The sequence below is a fragment of the Triticum urartu genome, chromosome 6 (assembly GCF_003073215.2).
Source record: "Triticum urartu cultivar G1812 chromosome 6, Tu2.1, whole genome shotgun sequence".
NCBI classification, from domain to species: Eukaryota; Viridiplantae; Streptophyta; class Magnoliopsida; order Poales; family Poaceae; genus Triticum; species Triticum urartu.
The window spans coordinates 178,312,205-178,328,484 of NC_053027.1; the positions used below are offsets into that span (position 1 = coordinate 178,312,205).

The 16,280-nt window shown below is 45.5% G+C and overlaps 2 protein-coding genes across 6 annotated transcripts; both read right to left on the reverse strand.

Annotated features, from left to right (window-relative positions):
• Positions 1-4,383: 4,383 nt before the first annotated feature.
• On the reverse strand, positions 4,384-9,032 carry LOC125512163 (3-oxoacyl-[acyl-carrier-protein] synthase, mitochondrial). 2 transcript variants are annotated; one of them, XM_048677241.1, is made up of 13 exons: positions 8,664-9,032; positions 8,008-8,115; positions 7,855-7,926; positions 7,058-7,144; positions 6,819-6,970; positions 6,410-6,490; positions 6,280-6,313; positions 5,827-5,893; positions 5,672-5,748; positions 5,437-5,497; positions 5,206-5,288; positions 5,036-5,107; positions 4,384-4,939 (listed from the first exon to the last, which is right to left on the reverse strand). In XM_048677241.1, the coding sequence occupies exons 1-13, from the start codon at positions 8,991-8,993 to the stop codon at positions 4,775-4,777; spliced, it is 1,389 nt and encodes a 462-aa protein (XP_048533198.1). In that variant the 5' UTR covers positions 8,994-9,032; the 3' UTR covers positions 4,384-4,774. The 2 variants fall into 2 exon arrangements, with proteins under 2 accessions (XP_048533198.1, XP_048533199.1); XM_048677242.1 differs by having other exon boundaries at positions 8,008-8,110; positions 8,664-8,993.
• Positions 9,033-11,074: 2,042 nt separating this feature from the next.
• Positions 11,075-16,035, reverse strand: LOC125512165. Of its 4 annotated transcripts, none has more exons than XM_048677244.1 (10): positions 15,917-16,035; positions 15,164-15,305; positions 13,659-14,384; positions 12,658-13,113; positions 12,399-12,457; positions 12,064-12,147; positions 11,897-11,975; positions 11,697-11,798; positions 11,451-11,506; positions 11,075-11,324 (listed from the first exon to the last, which is right to left on the reverse strand). In XM_048677244.1, the coding sequence occupies exons 2-10, from the start codon at positions 15,236-15,238 to the stop codon at positions 11,300-11,302; spliced, it is 1,662 nt and encodes a 553-aa protein (XP_048533201.1). In that variant the 5' UTR covers positions 15,239-15,305; positions 15,917-16,035; the 3' UTR covers positions 11,075-11,299. The 4 variants fall into 4 exon arrangements, with proteins under 4 accessions (XP_048533201.1, XP_048533203.1, XP_048533200.1 ...); XM_048677246.1 differs by having other exon boundaries at positions 15,164-15,301; positions 15,917-16,029; XM_048677243.1 differs by having other exon boundaries at positions 15,824-15,961.
• Between the last annotated feature and the right edge of the window lie 245 nt (positions 16,036-16,280).

Below are 16,280 nucleotides of genomic sequence, written 5' to 3' on the forward strand. Positions count from 1 at the left end.
CCAGACGCCGGGAACCCTGGCGTCTGGCCCTGGAGTCCGAGAAGGACTCTTGCCTTTCGGGTGAAACCGACTTTGTGGAGGCTTTTACTCCAAGTTTCGACCCCAAGGCTCAACAAATAAATAGAGGGGTAGGGCTAGCACCCAATACACATCAAGAAACACCAAGCCGTGTGCCGGCAACCCCGTCCCCTCTAGTTTATCCTCCGTCCTAATTTTCGTAGTGCTTAGGCGAAGCCCTGCGGAGATTGTTCTTCACCAACACCGTCACCACGCCGTCGTGCTGTCAGAACTCATCTACTACTTCGCCCCTCTTGCTGGATCGAGAAGGCGAGGACGTCACCGAGCCGAACGTGTGCACAACTCGGAGGTGCCGTGCTTTCGGTACTTGGATCGGTCGGATCGTGAAGACGTAGGACTACATCAACCGCGTTGATATAACGCTTCCGCGAACGGTCTACGAGGGTACGTAGACAACACTCTCCCCTCTCGTTGCTATGCATCACCATGATCTTGCGTGTGCATAGGAATTTTTGAAATTACTATGTTCCCCAACACATCAATGGCATGGCTTGCACTTGGAGACTTCAACCAAATTTACCGAGCTAGAGACAAGAATAATAGGAATGTTAACCGGAGTAGAATCAACCGGTTTCTAGCTACGCTACAATGTTGCGAGCTCAAGGAAATCCACCTACAAAACAGGCGCTTCACCTAGAGCAACGAGCGGGACAACCCAGCTCTGTGCAAACTTGACTCATTATTTTGCAACACAGAGTGGGATACCACCTTCAATACACACGTGCTCCATGCCCTTTCATCCTCCCTGTCCGACCATTACCCTCTCTTGCTTGCAGATGACAAAGGGCCAAGACGACCGTGGTCCTTCAAATTTGAGAACTTCTAGTTATCTTTGCTCGGATTTCACAAGGTGGTCCAAAAGGCATGGGACGAACGGGTGGCTCACACGGAGCCATTCCAAATTCTGCATCGCAAGGTTAAGAAGACCGCGCTTCGACTCACCAATGGAGCAAGAGCTTATTTTCCAAGGGAAAAAATTCAGCTCCACGCGGTGCTTCTTGTGATCCTACGCCTCGACATCACGCAGGAGGAGAGGCTCCTCTCACCCGAGGAAAGAGATCTTCGTTCTAGGCTTAAGCGGAGGGTGATAGTCTTGGCGGTGCTTGAGAGGGCTAGGAAGAGCCAATGTGCCCGGGTTGGAAAACCTGCGGGATGGCGACGCAAACAAAAAAACCACCGATGGATTAATGCCCGACGTCGTAAAAATCACATTCACCGGATCAGGCGCGCACAAGGTTGGATAACTGACCACAAGGAAAAGGAGAAGCTCATCCACGACCACTTTTCCGAGGTTATGAGCAGGGGGCCCTCCAGCAACAGAGACCTCAACTGGGCCAAGCTTGGCGTTGAGCAGCATGACCTGCATGGCCTGGATGCAACTATCACCTAGGACGAGGTTTGGGAGGCCATCAAGGAGTTTCCTGGTGACAAGGCACCCGGTCCGGATGGCTTCACGGGCATGTTCTTCAAAAAGTGTTGGGGAATCATTAAACACACTATCATGAGGGTCATCCAACGATTCGACACCCTCCACACCTCTAACCTTCATTGGCTCAACTCCACCAATATTGTCCTTTTGCCCAAAAAGGAGGGCGCTGAAGGCATCTCTGACTATAGGCCCATAAGCCTTATCCATGCCATTGCCAAAATCATCGCCAAGGTTCTATCGTTCCGACTCGCACCCCACATGGATGTCATTGTCTCCAATTCCCAGAGCACTTTCATCAAGAGGCGAAGCATTCATGAAAACTTCTTGTATGTTCGGAACTTCGCTCGAAGGCTTCACAAATGCAAAACGCCCACTCTTCTCTTCAAGCTGGACATCAAATAAGCTTTTGACTCTATCAAGTGGGGATACATTCTGGACCTCCTCCAACGGTTGGGGTTCCCCACAAAAATCGGGCCTGGATTGTCGCGCTCCTATCTTCATCGTCTCGGATTCTTCTGAATGGGATTCCCGCCCCCCGCCCCCCCCAATCAAGCATGGAAGCGGCTTTCGGCAGCGGGACCCCCTCCCCCTCCTTTTTGTCATCGCGATCACCCCTCTTCATAAAGTGCTTGACTTGGCAACGCGTCAAGGTCTTCTTCATAAGATTTGTGGGAGCGGGGCCATGGCGAGAACCTCACTCTATGCGGATGTTGCGGCGGTCTTTATGGCTCCCATCAAGCGAGCCATTCACAACCTCGCGTCAAGGTCTTCTTCATAAGATTTGTGGGAGCGGGGCCATGGCGAGAACCTCACTCTATGCGGATGTTGCGGCGGTCTTTATGGCTCCCATCAAGCGAGCCATTCACAACCTCGCGTCAAGGTCTTCTTCATAAGATTTGTGGGAGCGGGGCCATGGCGAGAACCTCACTCTATGCGGATGTTGCGGCGGTCTTTATGGCTCCCATCAAGCGAGCCATTCACAACCTCGCCTCTATCTTGCGAGGCTTCGGTGAGGTTACAGGCATGTGTACCAACTTCCAAAAAAGCTCGGTGGTCCCAATTCGCTGCAACCACCTCACCCCTAGTCACATTCAGGGTCTACTGGCTAATCACGCATCGTTCCCATTGAAATACTTAGGCCTACCTCTCTCAGTTTGGCAACTGAAGAATGTGGACTTTCAATACCTTGAAGACAAGGCGGCTGGTAAATTGGTAACTTGGGATGGTCAAAACATCACTACTATCGGATGCACGGCCCTTATCAAGTCAGTCATCTCCTCCCAAGCGGTGTACTCTATCACGCCCCTCATTGTGCCGCCTAGCATCCTGCACAACCTAAATAGAATTTAGAGGGATTTCCTTTGGTCTGGGTCAGACAGGACGACGGGAGCAAAGTGCAAGGTCAATTGGGAGACGGTTTGCAGATCGAAGGAGTATGGTGGCTTAGGTGTGTTAAACACCGACAAGTTTGCACATGCATTGCGCCTCGGTGGCTTTGGTACAAATGGAAGGAGCCACACAAATTATGGGTGGGCTTCGACAACCCTTGCACCAAGGACGATTTTGAGTTCTTCTATGCCCCAACTTCTATTACCGTCGGCGATGGTGCCCAAACGCCGTTTTGGGACTCCCACTGGCTGCTTGGGTGCAAGCCCAAAGACATTGCGCATGGAGAAATAACTGGAAGGTGTGTGAGGCTCTTAGGGCGAGCGCGTGGATCCTGAAAATCGACCACAACACCGTCGCCTCAGCTGCCCACATTTTGGAATTCTTCACTCTTTGGTTGCTTGTCCATGTCTTCCACCTTAATGAGCATCGCAAGGATGATATTATTTGGAATCACTCGAACGATGAGGTATACTCGACGGCTACCGCTTACAAGCCCCAATTCCTTGGCCTAACCCTTTCTCCCATGGATCGCATGATTTGGAAAATGTGGGCTCCCCCAAAGATCAAATTCTTCGCACGGCTAGCTCTACAAGACAGAATTTGGACCGTCGATCGCTTGGAGAAGCGAGGTTGGTCAAACTGTGGCATGTGCCCTCTTTGCAAAAGGGAACAAGAGACGGGCGCACACCTTTTCTTCAAATGTCGGTACACTATTAGGCTTTGGAGATCTATCATTGCGAAGCTTGGCCTCACACACTTGGACACATCCGACTGGCACCTTCACGCATCAGTCGACGAGTGGTAGGACAGGAGAACCGATAACCGTAACCCCAGCCATCACGCTATGGCCTCCCTCACTATGCTTGTCACTTGAACCGTTTGAAATGAGAGAAATGCTCGGGTTTTCCGGCATAAATCCGCACCGCCACCAATCCTTCTTAGCATCATCTTGGAGGAGGCCAAGCTTTGGGTCACCGCAGGCGCGAAAAGACTAGGGCATATAATTTTGCGTGAGTAATTGTCATGTCGTGTATTTGAGTGTGCTGTAAAACTCTAAACTCTATTCTTCCTTATTTAATGGATGAGACAAATCTTATGCCTCTTTTAAAAAAAAATCACCCGCTTAGTTTCTATCCTTTGGAACTCGCAGACATAGTTAAAGGAACTTGCAGTTCTAGAAAGTCATAAGCAACTCATGTTCATCTGGTGCTGTAGCAAACAGCCTTTCAAACTATCTTCTTCTTTTTTTGCCTTGTTTTCCGTGGGCGGCGAGGAGTCCATTTGCGTGTGGACTGTGGAGTGCTGGCACTCCACAGGCTTCGCCTCCGTTGGACGTGTGCAAGGACTCCACAGCAGGCAGCAGCAGCATTTGGGTTGGTTTCGTTCCCCTTTCCGTGGTAGCTAGCACGTGAGAGCGACGGCCAAACCCCATCACCAGCCCCACGTCACTACATCTGCACCTAACCCGGCACGGCAAAAATTCCCTCTCAGACAAAAAAAATTCAATAAGTTCGCATACTGTAGTATAAGTTTCTAAATATAAGCGCTTAGAGATTTCAATATAAACTACATACGGACATATATAGACATACTCCATATTTTAGAATGTAGATTCACACATTTTGCTTAGATCCTAAAAGAATCTTTAAAAGGTCTTATACTCCAGTTAGGAACAGAGGGATGAGTCAACGCCCACAAGTTGGGCGATGCTCCGGACTCAGAGGGAGCACAGCACAATGGTCAGTGCTTGAAACCCCCCAACTCCTGCTCAACGCGGATGGTGCCTTCCCCCATTTAAGTTCACGGACGGGAAAACTCCCGACATTCTGGTATGCCTCTTCGAAGGGGAAAACAGAAGAGAGGGAGGGTGCTGGATCGCTAGGGCGGGCACGAGAACAGCAGCGACGCGTTGGTTCCACCAAACCCGAAGGAATTCGAGATGGCGGCCCGTATCGGCATCTTCTTGGCGGCGGTTAGAGGCATGAACGCGCCCTCGAACAGCAGGTCGGGCTGCTCCAGGTTGAGCGTGGGCGGCGCCACTCCCTGCAAAAAATTGCATGCGATGATGAGTACGGCCTACAGAGTGATTTTCCCTTGCAGGAGCTACTGATCAGTGATCACTGATGGTGGGTAACATACATGGTGGATTGCTAGCACGGTGAAGATTGCTTCCACTGATCCGGCTGCGCCTAGCAGATGACCGATTGCTCCCTGGAGAAGACGGTTTTTTTGGTCCTCAGTCATTGTCGTAAAATGGACTAGACTAGTGCCGGAGCTGTGACAGTTTAGCTGCGCAGAATGAGGTGTACCTTAGTTGAGGATAACGCAAGACCACCGGATGTCGCGTGGTGGCCAAAGACAGATTTTATTGCAGTTGCCTCCACAGCATCCCCTGATTGTGGTTCAGATCCAAGACATCAGCTTATTTATCATAACTCAAGATGCCGCGGAATCATAAACACAAGTTTACCCACAAGGTACAATAAACAGAAGTCATGCCAGCCCAGGTGGGTTTTGCCAGGCTGACTGTGAGCACCTACCGAGAGGAGTTGATGTTGCATGCGCGTTCAAATAATCAATCTGATCTGCCTGAAGCCCTGACTAGAAAAGGAGCAAGAATTCTATCAAAATCAGAATGTCAAGAAAATAATTATTGTGACGTGATTTCTAATTCCTCAAAGCTTAATACGTGTTTAAAATGTGATTTCTAATTCCTCAAAGCTTAACTACATGCTTAAAATGTGCACCACACGAATTAGAAAGAGTATGCCACACCTGTTCCAATGCCCTCTCCATGGCTAAGATAGCACCTCTACCATCATTTTGTGGCTGAGTTATGTGGTGTGCATCACCTGACAGAAGCTGATGTTCATGACGCAATACATACTAATGACAAAGTAGACCATCTCTTTTGTGGAATCGGAGGATACCAGACATGCCATAGCCTCGAACTTCTGCATAAATTTTTGCGCCTCGTTCCATTGCATGGTCAAGTGCCTACAGAGGAATAAATTGATGTACAGTCTGTTCAGAAACAAAATGCAATAAGACAGTTTCCAGACTAAAAGTTACATATACCATATACAGGATACAGCAATTTTACACCATAAGGGCCCATTAGGAAAAGGAGTATTTGTAGGTAAGTTTTGGCATTTAGTTCAAATTTGACTCAAATACCAAGAACCACCATTCTTCCAGGCAGCTTCTAAAAAAGCAATACTATGGTGATTTAAGTCCTTTGACAAACTCTTTTACAAAGTGCTATGGATTTTTTTTTCAATATGTAAATGACTGATCCTATAAAATAACAATGAACCAGCAGCTTGGGAACAGCAAGGTAAGGACAGACAACAGGAAATGATCAGTGTTTCCTCTGAACTCACCTCCAACACCATGACTCCACAACCTTCACCAATCCTATTGGTTATTTAAGACGGAAGATAAGAATGGACAATAGGAAGGAAAAACAAAAGGAAGTAAAAAAAAATACGATTCAATATAAGTATGACGTACACAAATCCATCTCTGCCACAATCAAATGGCCTCGAAGATGCTTGTGGAAGAGAGTTATACTTTGTAGACAATGCCCTTAACCTGCAGACCATTATAGCGAAAATAAGATGGTGTTGGCAATATTAGTGACGGGGATAGCGATAAAATGTGCAAGAGTGTGACTGTAACCAAGTTTTTCTGGAAATAAACAGATTAAGTTTGCATATGATATTATGAGCCACGACCACGAGTGGTTTGTGGACAAAAACATGGGTTCTCTACTTTGTCCTACAACCTTCAGTCAACAGTTGTACATTGAAACCTTAGTAAAGCAGCTGAGGCAATTTATAATTGCCCTACGGAGCATCTAGACAGAGTATTTGGGAAATTAAGCAAAACAAAACAATTGTGAAGACGCGAACATACTTGCCTAGAAAATCCAGCTATAGATAAAGCATCAATACTAGACTCTGTTCCTCCAGCCACCATCACATCTGCATCTCCAAATTGAATCATCCGTGTAGCGTCGCCAATAGAGTGAGCGCCTGTGGCACAAGCTGTCACGGCAGCATGGTTTGGACCCTAGGTTTCAAGGGTTAAATATCAATGTTGTTCATGCAAATAATTGTACAAAATGGAAACAAGGCATATCACAATAACAATTTTCACCTGGAAACCATATTTCATGCTGACATGACCTGATGCCATGTTGATCAAAATCTTGGGGATGAAGAATGGGCTAAGACGACGTAGACGCTGCATTCAGAAGAAAACAAATTCCACGCATCAGTGCTGGAAGTTACCAGAAGATAATCAATTATATTGCAAGCCATGTATGGTGCAGGTCCAAGCTTCAGAGAAGACGTAAAAATTGATTGATTCTAATGTAAATGAAGAATTAAAAAAAAAGATATGACGAAGTGCTCTGGTCTTGGTCAGTAGCATTCACCGACAAGTAGTTTTGTAATGGCTAGTTTCAATTATGAAGTGTAAACTACAAATTCAATGTATCCTGTTCCTGGCCGGTTAGCGCTCGGTTTTCCTGTTCATTGATTAAATAACATATCTTCTCACAATTTTCTTCAAACTTATCCCTCCGTTCACAAATACAAGATGTTTTTGATATTTCAATATGGACTACATACGGACTGAAAATGAACAGACACACTAAAATGTGTCTATATATCCGATTCAGAAAAAGTTTAGAACATCTTATATTTGTGAACAGAGGGAGTACTTGAGTTGCTAAAATCAGATGATTTTTTTTAATCTTAATGCTACTGGCGCCCACCAGTAATGCCGGCCAGCCGGTAGTCGCCATTATTTTGCTTGCATCTAACACTGTATTTCTCACTCGGCACATATCAATATAATAATAGTGAGAATCACTATAGCTGCACAATGACTAACAATACAAAAGGAAAAGAGTGAGAATAAAGCAAATTGCAGTGACTGTGGGTACGAACATTTTCAGCAATCAGCTGTGATGCATCTAAAATGTCGGAGATGCTTCCGATTCCCCCACCAATTGAAACACCCTGATAAAGGCTCTAATTAGATCCAGCAACTTGGCAAAAACACAAAAAAGGAAAAGAGCTTCCACCAAAAGCAATTGGTACCGTTCTTTCCTTCTTCTCATTTTCCGAGGGCAGCCAATTTGCATCTCTCAAAGCCTCATCAGCTGCACATAGAGCATATGCTATAAACCCCGATATAGATCTACTGTCCTGGAAACAAAAATGTTCAATCAACAGTTCGACATACGAAACAAAGTTTAACTATGAGACAGACAACATCACCATTTACATATTACAGTCATACGATAGAATCTCATCAGAACATAACAGATTTCCAATTGTAGAAGAGAGAGACAGTCAGTGGACCACAATGAACGTGTAATTAATAACTTCTATCTACTTAAATCCTACAGATATCTGACAGAAGAAACGCCAAAGACAGGTTCAACAATGTGATGTGGCATTGAAGACTGTTACTCCTAATGGCACTGAAGATAAGGGTCTTTATATCAGTACCAGTTATCACATGACTGTAGCATTGTCAACGGGAAAGCTTGTATAGTATGCTGAAACGTAACAGCCTTATTTAAATTTCTCTTGAAATCCATTCTCGAATCAATTATATCAAGCATGTCAACTACTAGCAATTCATGGAACAATCATGTGCAGAAAAAGAGCATCAATCCAATCTCACAGCAACAGTGCGAAAACCAATGTATACTGGATAGTTAGGGGCTAGTGAAGTGTCAGTCATAAACCTTGGTCCACGCCTCCTCGTCGAACTCGGCCTCGCCCTTCCCGCGCGGCACGGCGGCGGCGACCCTGGATGGGAGCTGTTCCAACGTCCTCTCCGCGGCATCCCCGGTGAGACGCAGGTCCTCCGCGGCGAGCGCGCGCACCGCGCAGTCTCCGGCCACGAGGCGGTCCCAGGTGGACCCGACGCCGCGGCCGAGCGGCGTGACGGCGCCCAGCCCCGTCACGACCACGCGGCGGCTGGCAGATGGGCGCGGCGGAGGCAGGTCCGCACCCGAGGACAAGCCTCGGCGGAGGCGGTGGCCGAGCAGGAGAGCGCGGCGGAGCACGCTCATCAGGTGCTGCCGCGAAGCTGACTATCCTTAGGGCCCAGCCGCCCAGGGCATCGGCTGTTCTCTAGCTCGCACGCAGACATGGCCATCTGGGCCGTGCTACGCGGGCCGGGCCAAAATCACGCGTAAGTGGCAGATTATGTGCCCAGCCCAGGACGCGGCTAAACGGGCCGTGCAGGCCTGTGGCCGGGCTGCGAGGCGGGGCCCACGTGCTGGCATGGCCTGTTTATTTTTGAACAACCCAATTTTCAAAAATAGGCACAAAACAGCCCAAAAGGCCAAATAGCACGTGAGCCGACCGGCACACATGTGGCCTCGGGCCGGCCCATCTAGCAATCATGTTATGCTTGGGCCTGGAAGTGGCACGACCCGTTTATAAACATGCCGCCACGAACCCTTTTTTCGTGTTGTGCCAGGCACTTTTAAGGATGGGCTAGGTCATGCCGGCCCAAATGGCCAGCTCTGCTCGCATGGGGAGGGGCAGGTTGAAGCCTGGGTTTAGAGTAACTCCAACATCGTGCACCAATGAAACACATCAAATGTCCGCGGACACGTAACTCAAACACCTTACCAAATCAAACACGCCAAATGTCCGTGGACACGTCCAGACATGTCCGTGGACAATGATAGGAGAGGCGGCTATCCAATCCGGTACACCAAATATCCACCCTAGGTCCGGCCTTCTCCATTTGACATGCATATGTTTGACCAATAACAGTTTAGCATATGAATAAATAGTTGCAAACATATACAATAAAGTTTTTTTACATTCAACCGATCCAAAGATAGCATTCACAGTGTTGGTGTGCTTTCATGGTAACATCCACCCCTCCAAGGGTGACTAGTTTTCCTTCAAGGAAGTGAACATCGGAATACATCCTCCTCTCCAGAGTTTACCCTAGCTTCTTACTTGTGATATATTTGTCTCCGTATCTTTACTTGTTACTAGTAATAATATAATGTACATGCAATGCACGTTTATATTAGGTAAGATATATTTGTTGCACATTGATATTTGGTAAGATATGAATTATTTTTTCGCGGGAATTGTAGGATATTAATTACATGGCAGATTTCAAGGGATAGCGTTGAGTCAAAACGTGTTTATAACCAATGGTAGTGGTGGGTAATTAGAGCATTAAACGTGTTTGGTGCTCAACATTGGAGCGATTTGAACCGCTAGATAACATGATTTGATGATCGAGATGGTTTGGATCTGCCCATTTGGGTCTTTTTATATTGATATAGATATCATATTGTGGTTGTTTGTCTATCTATTAGTTGTTGATTATATTGCTAGCACTAGAATCATCTTTGCACTTATTAGGCTCACTTTCATATTTCTCATATTGCCTATAGTTGCTAACTAATAATTAAATTTGTAAGTGTATCTATTTAACCCCCCCCCCTCCTAGGTATATCTCGATCTCGATCCTTTTAGTCGAGTTTCAATGCAACCACTGACGGTATTGGCTCGACACCTTAAAGACGGTGGAGAACAGTAAGGAGGACGAGCCAAGGCCTTCACATGTGACAAAGGTGGAGTCCAATGATGAGGGTTCCGACGTTGGCTGCGATAACTTTGTGCGTGAGAGTGATGAGGAGTAGTTGTCTAGTGTTTGTAGTCTAGTATGTTTAAATTTGAATGTTTGCGCGTGTAGATCGTTGCATGTTTAAAACTGTTTGGAAGTTTGTAAGTTCGAACGTTTGGACATTTGAATATTTGGAAGCCTGCAATGCGATCAAGTACTCCCTCCGTAGATCACTATTTAGTGAGCTAAACACTCTTATATTTTTTTTTACAGAGGGGGTAGTTTGGCTGTTTTAGTATGACTGAGTACCCTAAAAATAGGATAATTGTTGGAGAAGAACAAAGAACAATTTAGTGTCCTAAAAGTCCCTTTTTGGTGCCCTAAATTTTACCCTCTGACAAACAGAAGGAAAACCTACGATCAGCAGACACCGGCGGAGACAAATCATAGCGTTATCGCCGCAACTCCAACAGCGCCAAGCACAAGTTAATTGCCAGTATTCCCACGCCTCGCTTTCACTCACCAACCAGACGACAAACAGGCAAACAATCGTGGCGAAACAGCGCTGCCTTCCCTGCTCTTTCCTTCCTATGAACTCAATACAAGAATCATATATCACGCCTCATGGTAGAATAGAGGTCACAAGCAGCAGCAAAACATCATGCCTAACATACAGCCTTCAATACTATACCGAGGTTCAGAGAAGGCCCTTGGACAACAATACAACCAAGTAACCGTGCCAACTTGCGCATCTCAAACTGCTTCTCAAGTGGCGCGTCATCGCCATCGCGGCATCTCCTGTCTGCACAGTTAACAAAGAAACAGAATTGTTCCATGAATCGAGTGGCAGATTTTCAGCAATTTGCATAAATTTTGTCTGTGTAGTGATCAGTCAGTCAGCCATAATAATACACACAAATGGGAATACCTTGGCTTGCTCTTACACGCCAGGTTGCTCCTCTTGCCATCACGCGACGAGATTACCTACACAAGATGTGTGCACCAACCAACCTTTAGTTTTTTTCTTTTTATAGTCACTGATGAATTTGTATATAGACACGATGAATTTATACGACTTCTACAATCGGGATAGTAGGCAGAATAATAAAGCCTCTGCCGATCCCTGGCTAGTGGTTACTGGTTACCCCATGCACGCAAAAATAAAAGAACAGACCTTTCTGTTTTGTTCGTTGCCGTTTACAGTAACTTTTGACAAAGCATTCATTCCTCCAACAGAATGGGTTTCATATGTTGTGGACTTCTGCATCATTTCAGTCTACAACAGAACCACATTAGCAAGTGCTGTGATTTGGAAGCGATTTCAGTCTATAACAATAATCCTACGAATCATCCCAGGGCACTGTTTGCTTTTACCTTAACCGCTGCGTTCCTCCCGTTCGAAATCCGGGGTGCCTTTGCAGTTTTGTAGGGTCGGATGCCGCTGCTGCTACTTCTGCACAAAAGAACGGAGCAATTTACATAAAAAAGAAACAGATATTTCACACCAAATTTATAAATCATTCCACACTCTAGGAACAAACCTTGCACTTGTGGGTGCACATATGTGCATAGATCCTCTAGTACGGCTATTTCCAACCGATGCCGCTGGCGTGCTCAGCTGCTTCCTGAAAATCAGTTCAAACAAGTACAGAGGTTTCAATAATATTCAAGATTTCCACAACATATGCTGAATACTCCCTCCGTTCCAAAATAGAAGTCTTTTTAGAGATCTCAATGCGGACTACATATGGAGCAAAATGAGTGAATCTACACTCTAAAATATGTCTATATACATCCGTATGTAGTCCTTATTGAAATCTCTAATAAGACTTATATTTAGGAATGGAGGGAGTAGAAATGAAATCAAAATGAAGACCTTTTGTTCTGCGATCCATTGCTTGTACTGGTAAGACCTGCGCCTCTTTTCGATGCGACCTGCCAAGATTAATTAAGCTTATCAACTTCCCATAAACCATTAGAAGCGTTTAACTATTTGTTATACCGAACTTGCAAAAATATCTTCTGACGATTAGCAATAGGAAAATTATGGTCCATATGTAGAAGCAAGTGACCAAAGTTGCATTTGTGAATAAGTTCAAAGGATAAATCAACATTTGATTAGGGGCAAAAGCTACCTGAGCAGCCTGCAAGGGTTTTGCATTATTTTGAGGTGAATTGGGCATAACTGAGCTTCTAGTAGCCAGCTTCCCAGTATTGCTGCTGTTGCTAGAGGCAACATGAGAAACAGACGATCCCTTGTTGTAGAAATTTGTACGAGGAAGGGTAGCTGCAGGCTGTACTTCTTTCAAAAACCTGTGAGAAGCTTGTGTAGCTGATTTAGATGGTGCAATGACTCTATCAGTGTTCTGACATAAAGCAGATCTGGAAGAAATGGCAGCTCTATCAGCATTTTGATACGGAGAAGATCTAGAAGAGGCAGCAGCTTTCTCAGCACTCATCCTATCAGATAAAGCACGCAATTTCATCTCAACCCTCTTGTGGAAAGGATCCTTTAAGCCTTCAGAGTTCATGTTTTCTGAGTTTCTTCTTAAATGTACTCTCGGAATTTGGATAAGACAACTTGATGGGTCCTGAAATAGTAAACATGGGCATATGAGATAAATGACATTAACTTTTGCATCATATATATAAAATAATCAAGGAAGGAAGAAACCAACAATGGAAAGTTTTCTTTAGTAATATCCTGGAAAGTGATCTAGCTAGTACTATGCTGGAAAGTGATCTGGCTCATTCACACATGTAAGTCATACAAAGCCAAAACTCACACCAGCCATGTAATTGCAGCAAATTGATCATCCCAATATAATGGTATATCAAATGTAAACCAATGTCCAAAATAAAACTCTTGTACTTTTGCGATGAACTTTCTATACTACAATATTCTAGTAGTGATTATCTAGAATTTACTTGCCGCTAAAGCAGGAACCAACTGCAAAAACTAGCTCTGTTCCTAGTATTGATTATCTAGAATTTACTTGCCGCTAAAGCAGGAACCAACTGCAAAAACTAGCTCTGTTCTGTTATATCTTGTCAGTCCCCCCCCCCCCCCCCCCCCCCCCCCCCTTGCTGATCCTTCACTACATAAACAGTAAATATCAATCCAATAGCACACTACCTTGGCCCCCTTTGTCAACCCGTTAATGACAGCTGCCGCTATGCTCTTTCTTGGCTCCTGTTTCTTAACACCAGCTTTCAAACTTGCTATAGGCAAGATAATTCTCAACGCAGCAACATTACTTTCACCATAATCAGTTGAAACCACATGCTTTGGTGCAAGAACCTTTCTCTCCACGGTTTCCTGGTTGAGACCATGTTTACTACTCGTGCGCGTAGCGCACCGAAACTCACCATCAACATGTTGATTTTGAGCAGTACTAGATGCCTCCTCATCTTGAATACCTTGCGACCCTGTTATCCGAGAAAACAGAGGATTGAATGTCAAGTATCCTAGCCCATGGGGTTCAGAGCGTTTATTCTCATCCGATGAGCTCACTCCAGTAGATGGTTGACAACTGAAGCCTGGAGCACTATCCACAGGATCTTCGGGAGCAACTGCGTGTGAATCATCTTCTTGCCTACTATGGTCCAGAGTGTCGCCATCACTCCTTTCTTCCAATGTGGCTTCAGTAAGAAGTTTAGCTTTCTGAGCCTTCCTCTTGTAATATTCTTCAAAAAATGCCTTCTTTTGTGCAACTAAACCAGGCAGTGTGAGTTTGCTTATCTCCTCCTGACGTCTGTTGTGTTCAAATACTGATCTGTTTTCCCATGACAAAGACTCTTCTGCAAATCTACCAAATGATACCGAACCATGATCAAGCACCATTTTCTGAACTGAATCGTCCTGGACAGTAGACATAAAGAGAAATTAGAGACTCGCGAATTTCAATTTATTAGAAATTTAGAACAACAGAAAAAACAATAACTAACTAACATATACAGACAGAGTGGTTAGCTACAAAACTCTATAGATATAACTTATACGGAAGACTCAAGAATATGATAGGATTGCATGTGCAAAACAAAGGATTGTGAAAAACACAGGAATCTGCAAAACTGGGTGTTTGATTCGACTGAATAGGAAAAACACAGTGATCCTACAAAGCATGGTCAAATTAAGGTTAAAACATATGCGAATGTAAGATAAAGTTAATATAATGCTACTTATAGCTTTTGCCTTGTTGTTTGTGCATAGGAATGTAAAAAAGAGGTTTCAGTGGATGGTAAAATTCCTTTGTTTTTCCTATGAAACTCAATAGAAAGGAAAATTTCCTCCCCTTCTCTTATGGTCCATTCCTTCGAATCAAATGGACAAATACTGTCTCCCCATAAGAAAATTTCCTATTCCTATGTCATAAGAATATTTGACATTTTGCATCAGCAGTGAATAAAACAAAATTACTAACCGCCATCTAGCCTCCTCGAAACGCAATAAGCCAATAAGAAACTACAGAAACAAGATTCAGGCAGCATCAACTATGTCATGCAATGTTAACATCTCAAATATTTCCCAACAGCACTACGATATCAAGGAGCTATTAACCTATGAGATTTAAGTTGGTAATTAAAGTAAGCAACCAAAGATGAAGCACTGAATGATTTCGAAGCAGAGGAGGATACTACCTGTGTGCAGAGGTCGTTGTAGGGCGAATCTGAGTAAGACCATCCACTGAACGGCTGCCCAACTTCAGCAGCCATCGTGCCTGTGTGCTTGTTATCAACTAACCAACCTTGGCAGAAAATTTCTTATACTGCTCCGATCTACCTGCGGCAATAGATACACCAAAAGTCACACTGTCAAGATCTGCCTCCTGGAGAGAAGTTAATAAAAACAAAACAAGAAGGGATTGTGGTGTTCTCAGCCAAAAAAGGAAAACAAGAATGGCGCCCAAATACTTTTAGAAGCAAACACAAAACCAGCAAAGACAGACGTTGGAAAGTTTGGAGGAACAAAATCAAACCCCCAAAACAAAAAACCCCCACCGAATCTTCGCTGCCTGGCAGAGGAGGATTCCGCAGCGAGCAACGAAACCCGGAAATTTTGGCACGGCTGATCCCACGAATTGAGACCCAGATTGTTTCTTGGGTAGAATAATTTGCAACGGGGTAACAAAGAACTGCGATTTCTTGGATGAGAACTGGGAACGGGAACTCCAAGCCCGTCTCCACCTGAAATACTGGGACCACACCGGCATGGCACGGACTAGAACGGAAAAAAGGTCCCCAAATCTAACCGCGGTACGGCGACCGCACCAAGCGAAGCCATCAAGAACCGGAGCGTACCAGAGAAGGGACGCAATGAAACCGGAAACCCGCCGGGTACAACAGCCACCCTCCAACGGCAGGAGATCGGGAAGCCAGACGCTGAGTCCTCACCTCACGTGGCCGCCGATCCGTGCTCCTCCGTCGCGGCGAGAGGGGGGAGAGGGGGAGGGAGAGGGGGATGTTTAGGGCGGCGCCGGTGGCGAATCGGAGCGAGAGAGCGCTAACGGCTGGAAGGGGGGGGGGGGGGGGGCGGGAGTAAATATGGAAGGAGGGAACGGAGTTGAAATCGGATCGAGTAACGTTCGAATGAAAGCAGAGGTCGTGGCTTCGGCTCGCCCGCTCGCACGGAATTCGACGCGAGCAATCGCACAGGCCAAGCTGCTATGGGCCAGGCCTTTAAAAAAACAATTAGGGGCCGGCCTATTTACCAGTGCGAGCGCACCTGATTTTCTTTTGGGGTTCGTCTGTTTTTCTG

Bases quoted from the DNA above. Each gene is read 5' to 3' on its own strand.
- LOC125512163 (XM_048677241.1), bottom strand. From the start codon at position 8,993: ATGAGCGTGCTCCGCCGCGCTCTCCTGCTCGGCCACCGCCTCCGCCGA. The intron at 8,116-8,663 runs GTTTATGACTGA...TTTTGTTTCCAG, and splicing joins ACGAGGAGGCGTGGACCAAG to GACAGTAGATCTATATCGGG. The intron at 6,971-7,057 runs GTGAAAATTGTT...CTTGAAACCTAG, and splicing joins GCATGAAATATGGTTTCCAG to GGTCCAAACCATGCTGCCGT.
- LOC125512165 (XM_048677244.1), bottom strand. From the start codon at position 15,238: ATGGCTGCTGAAGTTGGGCAGCCGTTCAGTGGATGGTCTTACTCAGAT. The intron at 13,114-13,658 runs GTAGTGTGCTAT...TTACTATTTCAG, and splicing joins GGTTGACAAAGGGGGCCAAG to GACCCATCAAGTTGTCTTAT. The intron at 11,507-11,696 runs GTCTGTTCTTTT...CATCTTGTGTAG, and splicing joins GCAACGAACAAAACAGAAAG to GTAATCTCGTCGCGTGATGG.